The 16167-nt window shown below is 40.9% G+C and overlaps 1 protein-coding gene across 7 annotated transcripts in view; it reads left to right on the top strand.

Annotated features, from left to right (window-relative positions):
* The window catches only part of EPB41L4A (erythrocyte membrane protein band 4.1 like 4A), a 240266-nt gene that overhangs the window by 110848 nt on the left and 113251 nt on the right, over window positions 1–16167 (top strand). For all 7 annotated transcript variants that reach the window (XM_073889192.1, XM_073889201.1, XM_073889195.1 and 4 more), the window contains one exon: window positions 14812–14863. In XM_073889192.1, coding sequence (XP_073745293.1) covers window positions 14812–14863 — 52 coding nt within the window. The remainder of the gene's footprint in view (window positions 1–14811; window positions 14864–16167) is intronic.

The raw sequence follows: 16167 nt of genomic DNA, 5'->3' as shown, positions 1-16167 counted from the left end.
ATGATCCATCATCTAAAATTATTTTTAGTAATCCAGTACCTCAAATGCAATGTAGTCACCATTTTCCCCTGTAAATTTGCTCTTTTTCTTATGTTCCTAAGAGCAGTGATTTCTCAGACCACTCATTGGGTTAGCTTTCAGTTTAGTTGAAAGCAATGAATTCAGAACCACTGGACTTACAATTTGTTAATCATTATAGTAATTAAATTTCAGAATTTCTGGGAAATGTATTAAAAAATGCTTTACCATGATTTAGCGAAAGAGTGGTAGCTATTTTTTTCCTCTTTTACTTGGAGGCACCAGATTTCATCAAATTTAGTTGGAAAGGATTAGGAAAATTAAAAATTGTTTATTTTAATGCACGGTTGCCAATTCAAGATTTTTGATAAAATGCCTTTATCTAATTATGTACTTTATATTTTCATCAGAGTCTTGGAGCTGCAGATTTAGTTCATTCAGTTTATGGAAAACATCCAATGTAGAATTCTTTGGTAAAGCTAGTCATTGCCAAACCACCCAGTCAAACCAGTTGCCTTCTGTCATTTGTCAATTTAAGTAAAAATGTTAACGTGTTCTATGAAAAGCATTTCGCTTTTGAATTTATTTGAGACGGATAGACAGATGAGACACAGTGTTTTGTTACTTAGATGAGGTAGGCTTATTAGGGCTTTGATTGTTTTATTCTTATGGGGATCTTCAGGAGCCATGTATAATAGTTGGAAGATGGAAGTTGCTAGATAGTTAAACAAAAATCATCATTTCCTCTGCTGCCCCTACTCCATATCTGACAACCAGGCAACTCAACTACAGGCCAAAATACCATGCTTCTGTTACCTTGCCTAGTCCTTACAAGAAATATGTATAATGTAGGGAAAGACATAATTTATAGTATCTTTATTAAAGGCAGCTTTGCTAATACTGGTATTTAAAAATGTTGCCCTGTTTCTTCTCCTGGGATTTTTCATGCCCTGGGGCGACACGCCATAGAGAGATTGAAAGGGTGAGAGGTGGGTGTGTTTCTGCATTAAATTGGGAAGGGGGAACTGTGCAAAGGTTGTGCAGTGGAAAGGAGAACTGGAATGACATCTCAGTCCCAGGGCTGTTCTTAGCTAGATCAGTCCTAGGAAGGAGTATATATGGAAGCTGAGGATCTGGGAATTCAGCCCCTTATATAACTATCTGTTGCCTGTGTCCCCTTTGGGAAATCCTCATGTGTGTATCCCTGAGGTGCCTGTATCCATACCTTCATGAATGCCACTACCATCCTTACTGCTCAGAACAGGGTCATTCCTCCTTCCATCATCTCTCCCTCCCCTCATGGCTCATCAGTCCCCAGGCCCCTTCCGTTCTGCTGCTTAATAGAGTGACTATATAGTTGATCACCCAAGCCAGGATACTTTGGAGAGTGGAAAGGGCCACAGTGACCCCTATGCTAGGATAGCAGTAGTAAACAGGATTTATGGTCACCTCTTAACCTCTCCAGAATCCATCTCCATCTCTGAATTCTAGTGTAGGTCTGCACATGAGCTTGCATTTCTGTAAAAGCTTTCCAACCTGTCTGCCTGTCTTGGCTCATGCTGCCTGCAGTGTTTGTCCCACCGCTCATGCAGTCTTCTTTCAGAATGTCAACTTTAATGATGTCTCTCCTCTGGGGCTTGCAATTTTCTAATGGATTCCTATGGGGAAATTCTGGAATTTCTTTTCTTTTTTTTTTTTTTTTTAAGATTTATTTATTTTAGAGAGAGAGCACGAGTGAGCACGGGCTGAGGGGGATGGGACAGAGGGAGAGGGAGAGAGTCTTAAGCAGACTCTGTGCTGAGCTCAGAGCTGGTCTCGGGGCTTATCTCCCAACCCTCGGATCACCACCTGAGCTGAAACCAGGAGTCTGCTGCTTAACCAACTGTGCCACCCAGTTGCCCTGAAAATTCTGGAATTTCTTAAAATGGGTTACAAGATATGTGGCCCTTGGTTGCTTTTGAGCTTCTTCTTTTGCAATGTGGCTCCTATCTCCACCCCCAACCCCATCCTGCCCCAAACCGCAGTCCCCATAAGGTACAGCTGCATGAGAACTACCTGCCGCTCCCTACCCACATGTGTGCACCAGAGTGTGGAGTGAGCTGCTTGCCTTGCCTGAACACTCTACTTGTGCTATACCCCTCTTCGTTTTACCTGGTGAAATCCTGCTCTTCCTTACCATCTCAGTTGAGCTGTCTCTGATGTCCCTTCCCTCCCAAAGCTTTCCTCTTACTTTCCAGAAACACCCTAGACTTATTCCTGTCTCACATTACAAATATTGCATTATATTTGCCGGTTCAATTATATCCCCCATGTGGGGCACCTGGGTGGCTCAATCTGTTAAGCATCTGACTCTTGATTTCTGCTCAGGTCAAGATCTCAGCGTCCTGGGATCGAGCCCTGTGTTGGGCTCTGTGCTCAATGAGGAGTCTTCTTGAGGATTCTCTCCCTTGCCCTTCCTCCAGCTTATGCGTGTGCACTCTGTCACTCTCAAATAAATAAATAAATAAATAAATATTTTAAAAAAACAATATCCCCCACTTGGGAGGGGAGATGTCCTATGCATCGCTCTGTTAGCACCTTCTGCCACTGGCAACTGAGTGATCTGTAATGTTAGTGAACAAAAGAACTCTCTCACCTAGACAAGTGGGCCGGCCAGGCCGGGGGTGAGGCCATGACATACCTTGCCATCTTGACTTTCTGTTTACTGTCTCCTCGATCTGCTGTTCTTTGAATTTATTGCTTTGCTTCTTTTATGAAAGACTTTTCTTGTTGTTCATTTTAACCAGATTTCATCAATATTAAAAAAAATAAAAAGCTTAACTGCGATGTTAGGCAGCTAGGTGGGACATGCGTGGGATCGTAAGGAATTACAGATAGATGATATTAGTGTGCTGGCAGCTACCGGGTGCTTTTCAGAATATTATCCTGTAGTAATAGGTCATGTGGTAGAAGGATGAGAATCTGAGTTCAGGTAATGTCACTGGGAGCTGTATGGTTGTGGATCCCATAATTTTAAAAAAGTATACTCCTAATAAACAGTATTTTTAACAAAACAGTAGGTTTTTCGATTTCTTTATAGCTGATGAACAGTTTCTATTTAGAAAGGAAGAGATGTTTTTCTGGAGTTATTTTCTGTTTAGAGTGGGTCTGATTTCTTCCGAGCACAGTCATGTGATGCATCCTGAGAATTCAGGAGCTGACATGCTTGAAAGAACTCCAGGAATTGGGGAGAGTGAGCCTGCCGACCTGCTAGCCACTGGGTGTAGGCATGCTTTCCTCAGTGTAGCACCTGGGGAGGAGCAGAGCACGCTTTGATTGTTCTTCAGTTCCTTTGTTGTCTGTGTTGATGTTGACATGGTTTCAAAAATGCTTTTGAAGGACCTAGCTTTGTCTAGAGTCAGCTTCATGGTGCATTTCGAACTTAATTCTCTTACTTTTTTTTTTTTCTTTTCTCTCTTAGATGGTTGATTACAATAGGCACGAATGTGTCTTCCATGGGTCATGTATACTAAAATATTTTATCCCGTAGCTTTCATAAATTTGTTGTTTTCCAGGTTTAGGGAGGTGAGGAATTGAATTCTGTCTTGTATAGAAAGTTCTTTCTTCATTAATGGCACCTAGTACCCCTTTCCACCAAAAAACAGATTAAAAAGGAGGAACAGTTGAAAATGATAAAGGTACAAAGTATGTTAAAACAAAACTATCAGAAATGGTAGGAACCTCAGTGTGAATATATATATATATATACACACAGACATACATACACATATATGCATATATATATACATGTACATATATATGCTTATATGTAAAATAAAGTATGTGGATATGCTAAGTAGTTTTGTCAATGAAACAGGCTTCCTGTGACCCATATCTTCTTAGTTTTGTGTAAGTGTGTGGTGGGAATATTGTTGATTTCTTTACTAAGAACATTTTATTAAGTTAGACTGTTCTTCTCCCTGGTTAAATCAAAATAAACTATGCAGGATGGAATTTCAGACAGTTGATTGATTGGCTGATGAGAAAGCAGTGGTTTCAGAGTTAATGGTTCCGGACATTTTCTTGATTAGTATTGGAAGCTAGTTTTTTTTTAATTTAGAGTTTTGATACTAACCTGTGATAAGTTGACCTTGATTTGACTTTATTCTGAATCTTAAGAGGATTTTCTCCATGAATATATGAAGATTTGGTTGGGATGTTAGATATTAGCCTATTTGATAAAATGTATTTTATGTATTATTCTTATATTATTTTGTCTTAAATTTTACGAAGTTTCAAATATATTGTATGCTCTCAAAGCTAGGGTAGCTAGGTTATCTGTCTTTTGTGTGACTGAGTCCAGTAAAAGAGGTGCACCAGGACTTGTTCAAAGTTGGGCAGTTGCTTTTGGGACAGGCGGAAGGCAAGACATACCTACTTTCCCCTTTGGACTGTGAATTTTGCCGTGAAAGTTGCTTTTTTGAGTTAATAAAAATAGACCCTTTAAAAGCTAATGATATATAGGAGCTTAATTTTTTTCTTATAAGATATGCATCGGGGGCGCCTGGGTGGCTCATTTGGTTAACCATCTGACTCTTGGTTTTTGGCTCAGGTCATGATCTTAGGGTCATGAGATTGAGCCCCGTGTTGGACTCCATGCTGGGCATGGAGTCTGCTTAAGATTCTCTCTCTCTTTTCTTCTTCCTTTGCCCTTCCCCCTGCTCAGGTGCTCTCTCTCTTTCAAAAAAAAAAAGACATGCATCAGTTTGTAGGGTATTTTATAGAGGATTTTTATTGAGGGAATTTCTTGTTTAAAATTCTTTAGTGTTATATCCTTATTCTCATCAGCATCCCTGACTCAGAACTGTGAGGAAAGTAGAACATTTGTTATTTCTCATCTCCATTTCAGTCATGCAGCAAATATTTACAGGGTGACCACTGTGTTTCAGGAACTAGGGTGCAGTGGTCAGCAAGAGACAAGATCCTCAATCTCAAGGGGTTGATATTCCAGGGGAGACACAGACCATACATATGTGTTCAAATATCAGGTAGTGGGGCTCCTGGGTGGCTCAATAGGTTAAGCGTCTACCTTCAGCTCAGGTCATGATCCTGGGGTCCTGGGTTCGAGCCCCACGTCCAGCTTCCTGCTCAGTGGGGAGCCTGCTTCTCCTTCTCCCTCTGCCCCTCCCCCAGCCTCCCTGCCCCTGCTCTCTCTTGCTCTCTCTCTGTCTCAAATAAATAAATAAAATCTTTAAAAACAACAGCAGCAGCAACAACAACAACAACAACAAGAAACAAATATCAAGTAGTGATGGGTGCTTTGGAGAAAATTATGTGCCAGAATGAGGAGGCTACTTCCGTTGGGTAGTCGGAAAAAGCATCTTGAATGGCAAGAAGGCAGGCAGAAGGAGCCAGCTGGACAGCAGCCCTGAGGCAGGGACAAATACGAGGTGTTCCAGAACTGAAAGAAGACCACTGATGCTAGATTATAGCAAGAAAGAGGGTGATGAAGTGGGAATGGTAGGGTTCACATTATATAGAGCCCAGCCACCTGGAGTAGGCTACATAGATGGCACTCTGTTGGGAGTTTCAAGCTGGGAAGATAGGGTCTGATTAAGGAGCTGGGTGTTTTGTTTTATTTTGTTTGGTGGGGGGAAGGATCGAATAGTTTTATTTTGGGTAGATGAAGCTTAAGATGCCCAGTGGACATCCACGTAGAGATGTCAGGTGAATAGTTAGGGTTCCTGAGAAACTAGCATCCCATTTAGGAGTCCCTAGGTTTTTAAAGTCGTGAGACTTTAGGGTTTTTGAGGTTATTAGGGAGAAATAGACTATAAGTGCAGAAGGAAGGGGGCAAGGCCGCCGTGTGCAGCTCTGCTCACTGTAATTTGGACACTCTGGAGTTGGGCACAGCCGTGTAGTGGTGCTGAGCACGGGCTCCACATGCTACTTACTTCATAACCCCTGGGGCTGGCTTGGCTCCTCTGGGCCAAAGAACGTGGTTAGTTAAAGCTATGATTGTGTTCAGTTACTAGAATAGAGTTTAAACAAACCCTATGTACTTTAATTACTACAGTTTCAGAGTATGTCAGATTTAGGATTTTGTTTCAAGATGAAATGATCCCATCATCTGAACAGTGATGCCTCACTTATCCAGACGTTAGAAATGGGTGGGTAGCAACTTTAGTTATCTGAAATGTAGATGAAAATGACTACAGAAGAACGAATATCTCCTGAGCTGCCCAAAATTGATTTCTTAGAGTCCACTCACAGGATTTAGCACTTTACTCATGGGATCTGTCACCCCTAAGACTTTGTTTATTTTCATTTTAGGAAATTGGAAAGGAAGAGAGAGGAGATTATACCATTTGATGGCAAGAGTGTTAACCAATTTGCAGACAGGTTTTAAAACAGGAGTCTGTCTTCTGGCCAAGAGTTATTTTATTCTTCCTATATGTAAAACGTGCCTGTTCTCTCAAGGTCTCCCCAAATCTCATTTATTATGACCTTAGAGGTCATAGTTGAGGTCCATGTTCTCATCAAATCAGACTCTTTGGTACTGTTCTTTCAGTTCAACCCCTTGAGTATGGTTCCTCTTGATCTGAAGACCTGTGAATTAAAGGGGTAAGAAAGATAAATCCACTCCCCTCCCCCACTACTATTCAACATATAGGGTAGGATAACTGGTAGAGACACTTCCATTTAGAATGGGGGGAAACAGACACATAGCAGTCACTGGTCCGTAATAGTTCCAAGATCCAGCCAGGCACATGTACCCATTCCTTTAATTAGATCTTGGCCTCACTGCCTAGGAGTGTTCACTGTAACAGTTGGCTTGGCTGGGCTTTTGGTTTTGTTCTCCCGAGTTTTCCTTCCTTTTCCATAAAAAGTAGCATGTGTTAGAAGCTATGTAGTGTCCTCAGCCTGCTTTTGCCCGATGAAGATTGGGGGTCCAAAGGCCTCTTTTCAGTGTGTAGCGTCTCTGCCCTTTTAGCCCAAGCTGATTTAATTCTTTTAAAAAGCATTGTGGATTTCTTATGAATCAATTTATAATCAACTCTATTAGACAAAGGCAACACCCATAAACCTCTTTGAAATAAGTTCTTCTGTACCTTAAATTTCTGTGAGGCTTTTGGGGAACAGTGCCCTTAAGATTCTTAGAGGACCTTGCTAGTTTGAAAGGATCGTATTTGATCTTTTTGAGGACTTAATAAAACTTTACAGTTGTATCTGTGGTTTCCTGACCGTGCTCTGGATTCAATCTTCGCCCAGAAGCCATTTCTTAATTGTAGCACTGTTTGCCTTCTGATACATCTAGGGATGAGAGAGGAGAGAATTTTATTTTCAAACCCAGTAAGTCCTGGCTTCTTTATATTTAACAGTTCCTTTTCATCTTATCTCTCTGCTCTTGGATTTCACTGGAAGCAGCAAAAGAAGCCAGTTGGCACTTTGAACGGTTGGTCTGTATATCTCCTTATCTAGATCCTCCAACTCATTAGGGACATCTTTTATTTTCCATGTTGCCACAGGCAACAGCATTGCTAAACTGTCTGCCTTTAATGAGTAAGGTCTCTTTCTTCCTGCTTCCAACAGTTTTCTCTCTACTTTCCTTTAGGTCCTCCCAGCAGCCTCCTTGAGGGACCCGAGGCTTTCTTTCACACTCTCCTTAAGGTTCTTCCTGCTGCCTCATCCAAAAACACACTGTGGAGAATGAAGGGAATGAAGCCAGATCCTGCAGGGCCTTATCTCATCATAAGGACTTGGGGTTTTACTTTGAGTGAGAAGAGAAACCAATGGAGGATGTTGAACAGAAGCATAAAGTGATCTGACCTATGTTTTAAAAGAATTCCTTTCATTGCACAGGCAGATGGAAGGATACCATTAAAGGAGTTGTTTAAGAAATCCAGGTGAACTGCAATGACTGCTTGGATCTGGGAGTGGTGAGAATTTACCTGATTCTGTTTATATTTTCAACATAGAGCCTACAGGATTTGCAGGTGGATCAAAGAGGTAGATGCAAAAGAGGTTTTGACCGGAGCCAATGGAAGAGTGTTGCATCATGCACGGAGATGCAGGAGACTGCAGGAGAACAGGTTTTTCTAGGAGGGAGTAGAGTCATCATTTCCCTTTTGGACATGTAAAGTTTGAGATTCTAGTAGACATTTAAGTGGAGATGTCAAGTAGGCAGCTGGATTCAGGGGACAGTTGTGGTCTGGCTATGCACTGGGAGTTGTCAATACTTAGATGGAATTTAAAACTATGAGCCTTTGATGTAAGATGTGAGCCTGGGGTGATCTAGCCTTCCTCCTGCTTGCGGAGATAATGAGCAACCAGCAAAGGACATTGTGAAGGTGTGTGTGGCAGGTAAGGTCAGAAGAGAAGTCAGAGGGACAGGTGTCCTAGAAACCACATGACCAATGCATTTGAAGAAAGTGGGTGAAGACTCTGCATCCATCACTAGATTTAGCAGTAGGTGGTGGAGTGTGTTCTAAAGTGGGTTCAAGAGGGGAAAGAGCAAACATAGTGTAGAATAACTTTTCCCCCCAGAGATTTATTTTAAAGTGCAGAAGTGAAATGGGCAGATAAAGGGTCAAAAAGACATTGTTTTTCGTTTGTTTGTTTTTAATTACAGGAGAAATAAAGGCATGTATTGTGCCAGGAATGATTCTGTAGAAAGGGAAACTTTTGTCCTGGATAGACAGCAGAAAGTTGCTGGAAACGTGTTCCTGAGTTGATGAGAAGGGATGGGATTCATTGGAGCAGGGACCCCTCATCCATAGTAATAGAAGACAGGACGCTGCCCCAGAGGCAGGCAGGTTGCGTAGATGTCCTAAGACATGCCCATTGTCTTCTGTTGCTTCAAGTCTCCATGAAATAAGCACGATCATCCACCGAGAGTGAGAAGAGTGGGGGAGAAAGTGGGAAGGAGTTATCTAGGTAAGTGAAAGAATAAAATGTGGTAGGATTCTCAGTCCCTTTGGGTTATTGATGATGAATTTAAAACAAGCCCATCTATGGTGGTGCAGTCTGAGTCTCCAGTTCTGACCAGCCTGTCAGGTGCTGGCATGGAGAAGGCAGAGCGTTGTGGGGTTTTTTCGGTGGCTATTCTGGAGGGAAGATTGTGAGAGAGAAATGAGGAAGATGGAAAGTGACACTACAATGGATCGTGAGGGAAGTGGGGACCTGGTGGGGGTGGCAAGGAGGGCCTGTGAGAAGCTGGTAGGATCACTGAATTTTGTGTCCTGGTAGGATGGGAATTGTAGAGGGAGTGAGCTGAGAAAAGAGGAGTTGGGTAGTTGAGGGTTAGAATCTTGAAACTGAGGGTTATACATTCCTATCTAGACAATGCTCCAGAGAGTGGTTTGACCTGAGGTTATACATGGAAGGGGGTTCAGTTCCTTGGATCTTCTGTTCTATACCTCTGGGCAACTTGTTTATATATTCAGTGTTTCAGTTTGCTTATTTGCGAAATGGCAATTATAGTAGTTCCTACTTCATAGAGTTATTAAGAGGTTTAAATGAGTAAATACATGCAAAGTTTTCAGTGCTTGGCACATGGTAAACATTTAATAACTGTTGGCTATTACTACTGTTCTTTCTTTTTTTTTAATCATTATTTCTATAACTTCAGGGTCCATGGTTGAGAACTGAGGACTAGTCCCTGGGGCCACTGACACTTCATGCAGAGCCAGATGATCCAACAGTGATACATTGGAGTCTACTTTAACTGAAAAAAGAAGCCCAATTAAAACCTACCCTCCCCGCAGTGCCATGTAGATTGTCCAATGACAGGCCCTTGTTTTTGTTCCTGCTGTGTGTTAGCTCTGTTAATGGTGGTTTTACCTGAGGATCTAAAGCTTCTGTGATTCATACCAAGGAGCAGATTAAACCCATGTCCTGTTAATGTTGCTTAGAGGTCACGGGGTCTGTCTACAGAGGCATTGGAAAAAGCACAAATAACTATCACCGCAGTCGTGGATTTCTCGGAACATATGTGCAAATTATGTTGAGTCCTATAACTCCCTAGGAATGAACTGTAGTGTCATTTTTTTTTTTTTTTTTTGAGATCTTTGTGGTTCTGTTGTCCCCTCAGGATGGTCAGCTCTTTTTATACTACTCCCTTAGATCAAGAGATGGCTTTTTTTATACTGACAAAAACTATGTGTGCTTTTAAAGCCTTTTTCTGATCTCCAGGAAATATTATTAAGCATCACTGTAGCATTCTTAAATTCTCCAAAGGAGAATCAACATTACAGCCAGTGTGAAATAAGATGCAGCAAAGCTTCTATTACTTTACGCTGTCCTTGCTTTCTCTAAAAATTTGTAAGGCTTATTGTAGTGCTAGAACTCTAGGACACTCCAAAACAAGAGTTGTCAAATGAAAGGTTGCACTGTGAATTTAATATATATCTTTTGAAGGTTAGGATATTGATTTACTGGACAGTGTTAGAGTTTTAAAATGTAATTCCGAGCCTGTTACCTAGGAAATTGATGAAATTAATTATCAGCCAAGGTGGCTGAAAAGACGCTCAGGGCGTTTAGCCAAGACTGTCAGGGAGTGAGAAGGAACTTGTGTCTGTCTGTCAGTTCTTCCCAGGTTCCATAAGTGCTGTTATTAAGATTGACAAGACTGAAGAGGGAAGGACACCTAACTGCTTGCCTCTTGCACCCTGGCAAAGGGCCAGGGTCAAGGAGGGCCACTGTCTTAATTCCTTAGTGATTGGGTGTTGGGTTGCAGTCTGTTCACATTCTCCTGTGTTAGGAAGCTGTCTGTAGAAATCAGGAAGAGAGAGTGGGCTCCATTTTGGCTAATTGTTATCATCTTACAAAGAAGGATCTAATCCAGCTTGTGTGGTTATACAAATTATAGGATATAAGTTTGAAAGAGCAGGGTCGGGGAAGGTATGGGGAAAAGTGATTGAGAGACTTTTCTAGAGAATGAACTGCTTAAATGTTGAGAGAGAATGCGAGAGATGAGGCTGTTTCTCTTGTGACCGTTGAGGTAGACAAGATGGCTTCATACTAAAGTGCAATTCAGAAAAGCCATCCTGTAGCCCAGCACCACAATGGGCGGGGCTCTGCTCTCCATAGCTCCCTCTCGCTCCATCCAGGGCAGATGAAAAGACTGAATGGACCTTTTCTCTTTCTGGAAGTCCTCTATGAACATGATTTCTTAGCCGATGTCTGTTAGCTATTGGGCAGCACAGATTCCAATGCAGTACTCAGCTATAAAGGACTTGGAGTATTACGTTCTGTGTTGTCACTTAAAAATGCTCTTAAATTTAAAAAATGCATTTGCTTTATGAGCTGTTGAGTTGATAGACATCATCTTTATAAGAATTTAAGGCTCTATTCTCTGTTTCTATATTTTGGAGTAGTTTTTAAGTCATGAACCGCTGTTCAAAGTTTTTCTGTTCAGCCATATGCCTTCCTACACTCACCCTGCAGAGCTAATGTTTTTAGTCCATTATTTTATTATCTCATACGTATTCATCTCATACACACTATTCTCTCATTTAGCATATTGTGTTGTAATTCTTTGTCTGTGTCCCCTGCTAGGCTGTGAGTGCCTCAGGGCTGGGTCTTGGTTTCCCCGCATGCCCCAGGACAGGGTCTGACCCAATATAGAAAGAACCTGTACAGTGGGTATTCCATAAATGTTGAATGAATTATACCCCAGGTTTAGAGCCTAGATACATTTTATATGTAGGCCTTAAAACTGGGGTTTTGTGTTGGGACGCCTGGGTGGCTTAGTCAGTTAAGCGTCTGCCTTCAGCTCAGATCATGATCCCAGGGGCCTGGGTTGGGCCTGGGATTGAGTCCCACATCAGGCTCCCTGCTCAGCGGAGAGCCTGCTTCTCCATCTGCCCCTCCCCTCGTGCTCTCTCTCTCTCAAATAAATAAATAATAAATAATTAAAAAAAAAAACCTGGGGTATTGTGTTCACTGGCAAATTCTTGTGCCTTTTTTACCTTTTGGTTGTGGGGTAGCTGCCTGCTGTGCTTCGTGGTGACCACACATGTGCTGTGTTTGATTGCTTGTTGATAATGAGCAGTGACAAGAGCTATCATAGTATGGCTGCTTGGTTCCAAGTTTATTTCTTTCCCTTGGTTGAGGGTAAGTAGGTTTTACATTTTAAGGTGTAAGCTTATGAAACCTGGTGGCTCATGTTTATTATTTATGTTCTGGGGCATTTATCATTGTCTGACCTCTGTAACCCCTGGCTTCCATCTGGATCAAATGAGATTTGTGTGCGGCGAGCGCTGGATTGACACCTAGCAGATCTAATGTGTACTGAGCTGATTGAACAGCCTTTGACTGTCCTGACTCCCTTTTTGGCCGCAGAATTATAATTTCTAATTCATCTCAGAATCTTTATTACACTTTTTCACTGCAGAAATCTGATTGCTCTCAAGGAAAGAGATTTATTTTAAAATTATATAGATTATTATAATCTATATAATCTAAACTATATAATCTATAATCTAAACAAGGGTTTATGGTTATTTGTGTGTGTTTTCCTTGGTTTTATCCTTTTTGGAAAAATCCAGGAATAGTCAGACCTGTTCCTGAACATAAATGGCAAGACACATTCCATCCACCTGTTTTCCATGTCATAGGAAGCATCCATTGCTTTATATACTTAGAGGGAAAGGGTCTGTTCTGTGTCCAGCACACAGCTTAACATTTGGATTGATTTTACTCTATTTGGATGAATTAGTGTTTCACTAGGACCCATTATTATTATTTTTTTACTTATTTTTTAAGATTTTATTTATTTATTTGTCAGAGAGCACAAGCTGGGGGAGCGGCAGGCAGAGGGAGAAGCAGGCTCCCCGATGAGCAGATGAACAAGGAGCCTGATGTGGGACTCGATCCCAGGACCCTGGGATCATGACCTGAGCCAAAGGCAGATGCTTAACCGACTGAACCACCCAGGGGTCCCCCTAGGGTCCATTATTTTCACACCAAAACCACATCTTTAATCACTGGGCTCTGAAAGCACTTCACAGGTTACAGCCTCTGCTTCAAATACCTTTATTTTATTTATTTATTTTTTAAAGATTTTATTTATTTATTTGAGAGAGAGAGAGAGAGAGAGCACAAGTAGGCAGAGAGGCAGGCGGAGGGAGAGGGAGAAGCAGGCTCCCCGCCGAGCAGGGAGCTGGATGTGGGGCTTGATCCCAGGACTCTGCTATCATGACCTGAGCCAAAGGCAGTTGCTTAACCCACTGAGCCACCAGGCGCCCCTCAAATACCTTTATTTTAAAAGTGAGTGATTCTGCACCTTTAAAAATGAGAAATGATTAAGAACCAGAATAATGAACATTACATTATAAGTTGCTACATTTATATATATTGGATACTTTACCTTTTTAAAAAGCTGAGAAATGGAAATTGCTATATGAGTGGCAAATAGCAAAGATGATGTATATAGGGAGAGTTCAGTAATGTAACAGAATCTTACAATATGACTATGATGTACGTTTAGTGTGAATTATCATTACATAGTTAGGAATAAGTGGTAAGGGGATTGTGTAAGGTATTATAATTACACTGTATACTCACTGCTACTATTATACAACAGAGCAAGTACTTCTGCCCTCGGTGCAGGGGCAGGGAAAGGGGAACTGGGCAGGAAGATTCTCTTGGACTCTTCCTCGACCTTTGATTCCTGACCCAGAGGTGTCAGGGGAGTGTGAATGTTTTCACCATAGCAAACACAAGGGTGCTGGGAAACTCCCTACTATGAGAATTGCCCCTTCTTCATTTAGGAATATGTGGAAATGGAAACTGGTAAGTTTGGCCCTTGGGATCTCCAGCCCTTGACCCACAAGGCACTGGAATCCCTGTGCACTTCAGTGGAATCCCTGATGCTCCCCCTCTGTGCTTCCTTGTTTCTCCCAGATGGAGGAACAAGGCTGAAGGATTATTGTTCCTTGTGTGTGTGTGTGTGTGTGTGTGATTTTATTTCACAAAGGTAAGATGTAAAGGAAGATATCTCCCCAGGACCAAAAATTCTTCCATTACTGTCTGAAGTTCTGTTCCTTAGAGATTAACGAATTCATAAGCAAGTACCTTTGATTGGCTAAAGACGTTTAATAAGAATGACCCTCAGACTTTAGTAATAATGATCACTAGCATGGTGCTGCATATGTAGTATGAATCGGGGACTATTCTAAAGACTTTTTAGGAATTAATGTATTAATCCGCACAGTAAGCCTATGAGGAAGGTTTGGAGAAGTCCAGAAACTTGTTCCAAGTTCCATGGTGATGACGAGGGCCAGGACTGAATCCCGCTGGCTCTGCTCTGGAACCTGACCCTCAGCCACTGTCCCGAGTTGCCTTTCCTGGATACTTAATGAGGATTTGATTTAATTTGCTTTCTTCCAAATGTCTAGCAGTGCTACCTATAAGGTGTAGGACAGGAAGTGAAGAGGGTGAGGACGTTGGAGGAGGAGAAATGACTGTAGGGCACTTGTGATGGGAACTTTGGAAAGAGATGTGGGGAACGTTCTTTGTAGCCATCATTTTCTTGCTCATCAGCATCTTGATATTACTGACCTTACAATTAGTATGAGAACTTCACCAAGTACCTACAACAACTGTTGCTGTTCTCTGCTTTTGAATATCAACATCATTTTTCTTCTAGTGTTCTAGCTGCAGAAAGCTCTTACATATATTTTCTGTGTATATGTGATAAGTTAAATATTATTTAAATGTCATTTAAAATAACACCTTGCAAATATTCTTGAAGTGAAGGTCAGTGAAAAACAACTTCTATAATTTACGCTTTTTTTTTTCTTCTCACAGTATTGGCTGGATCCTGCAAAAACCCTTGCTGAACACAAAGAACTGATCAACAGTAGGTATTTAATGTTAATTTTGTTATGGGGTGCCTTGAAAATAATATAATGTCCATAATTAGTTGGGTGCAGAAATATGCTTTAGTACTACAGGGATGAGTACTAAAGTACCAGAATTTGGAAATGGGTACTGATACTCAAGTACCAAGAATATGGAAATGGGTGTTGTGTGCATTGCCAGACTTTTCCTCCAAACTCTGATTAAATTTTAGTTAATAAAGACTCTAAGTGGTGGATCTTAATATTAAGTTTTGCTTGGGGTATGCCTACCTTTGACTTGTCAGTGATTTTAAAAAATTTCTTGTCTTTAAAATTTTACCTTAAAAGAAAAGGCAGAGAGGCATTGATTTGAATGGTACTCAAGTACCAGAATATGGATATGGGTGTTGTGTGCATTGCCAAGACTCTTCCTCTAAACTGATTAAATTTTAGTTAATAAAGACTCTAAGTGGTGGATCTTAATACTGAATTTGCTTGGGGTATACCAGCCTTTGACTTGTCAGTGATTTTAAAAAATTTCCTGTCTTTAAAATTTTACCTTAAAAAGAAAAGGCAGAGAGGCATTGATTTGAAAAAAAGGTAGACATCTGACCTTCTAAAGAGTTTGAGTTTCTTGGATTAAGGAGTGGTTTTGTCATTCACACTATTATTTGCTGGGTCAGTAATAAGGAGTGCTCTTGTGTCCTAAAAGATTTCTGTGGCTTCAGAAAGGACCCATCTATTTTTGGTTTTACAAATATGAATCTTATTAGGTAACTGAGAGTATAATTAAGGTTATATTCTATAACTTCAATTTCTATAATCCAGGTTTTCACTTATAGAAGTATATGCATGCATGCACATGCCTGCAATCCTTAAGTATGCAATAGAGTAATTTTTTAAAATTATCTTTTAAAAATATGATAAAAATATATAACACAAAATGTACCATGTTAACCATTTTTGAGTGGCATTAAATACATTCATTGTGCAACCGTTACCACTATCTCCAAAATTTTTTCATCATCCCAAAGTGAAACTGTGTACTCATTAAGCCATTTTGCTTTACTGTGAAAATTATTTCTAGTAAAATGTAGTATATTCTTTGGGCCTTTTAAACCCCCATTCTGACTCTGTACTTCACATGTTTATTGGCTTATTCCCTGTGGTAAAATTGGTTGCTTTACAAACCTCACGGGCAGGAATGTAGCTGTGCCTCAGAAAAGCAGCTGGAAACTAGGAACTGCAAAACTATCAGGAACTCAGCAAGTACTGTTTCTCTGAATGTCAGCATCATTTGTGTTTCTCTCTGTTTATCCATGTC

The sequence above is a fragment of the Callorhinus ursinus genome, unplaced genomic scaffold, assembly GCF_003265705.2.
Source record: "Callorhinus ursinus isolate GAN/ISIS: 27379988/994484 unplaced genomic scaffold, GSC_fseal_2.0 scaffold3, whole genome shotgun sequence".
Taxonomy (NCBI): Eukaryota; Metazoa; Chordata; class Mammalia; order Carnivora; family Otariidae; genus Callorhinus; species Callorhinus ursinus.
Note: the sequence above shows the minus strand (reverse complement) of the source record. Positions and strands in the feature narration are given on the sequence as shown.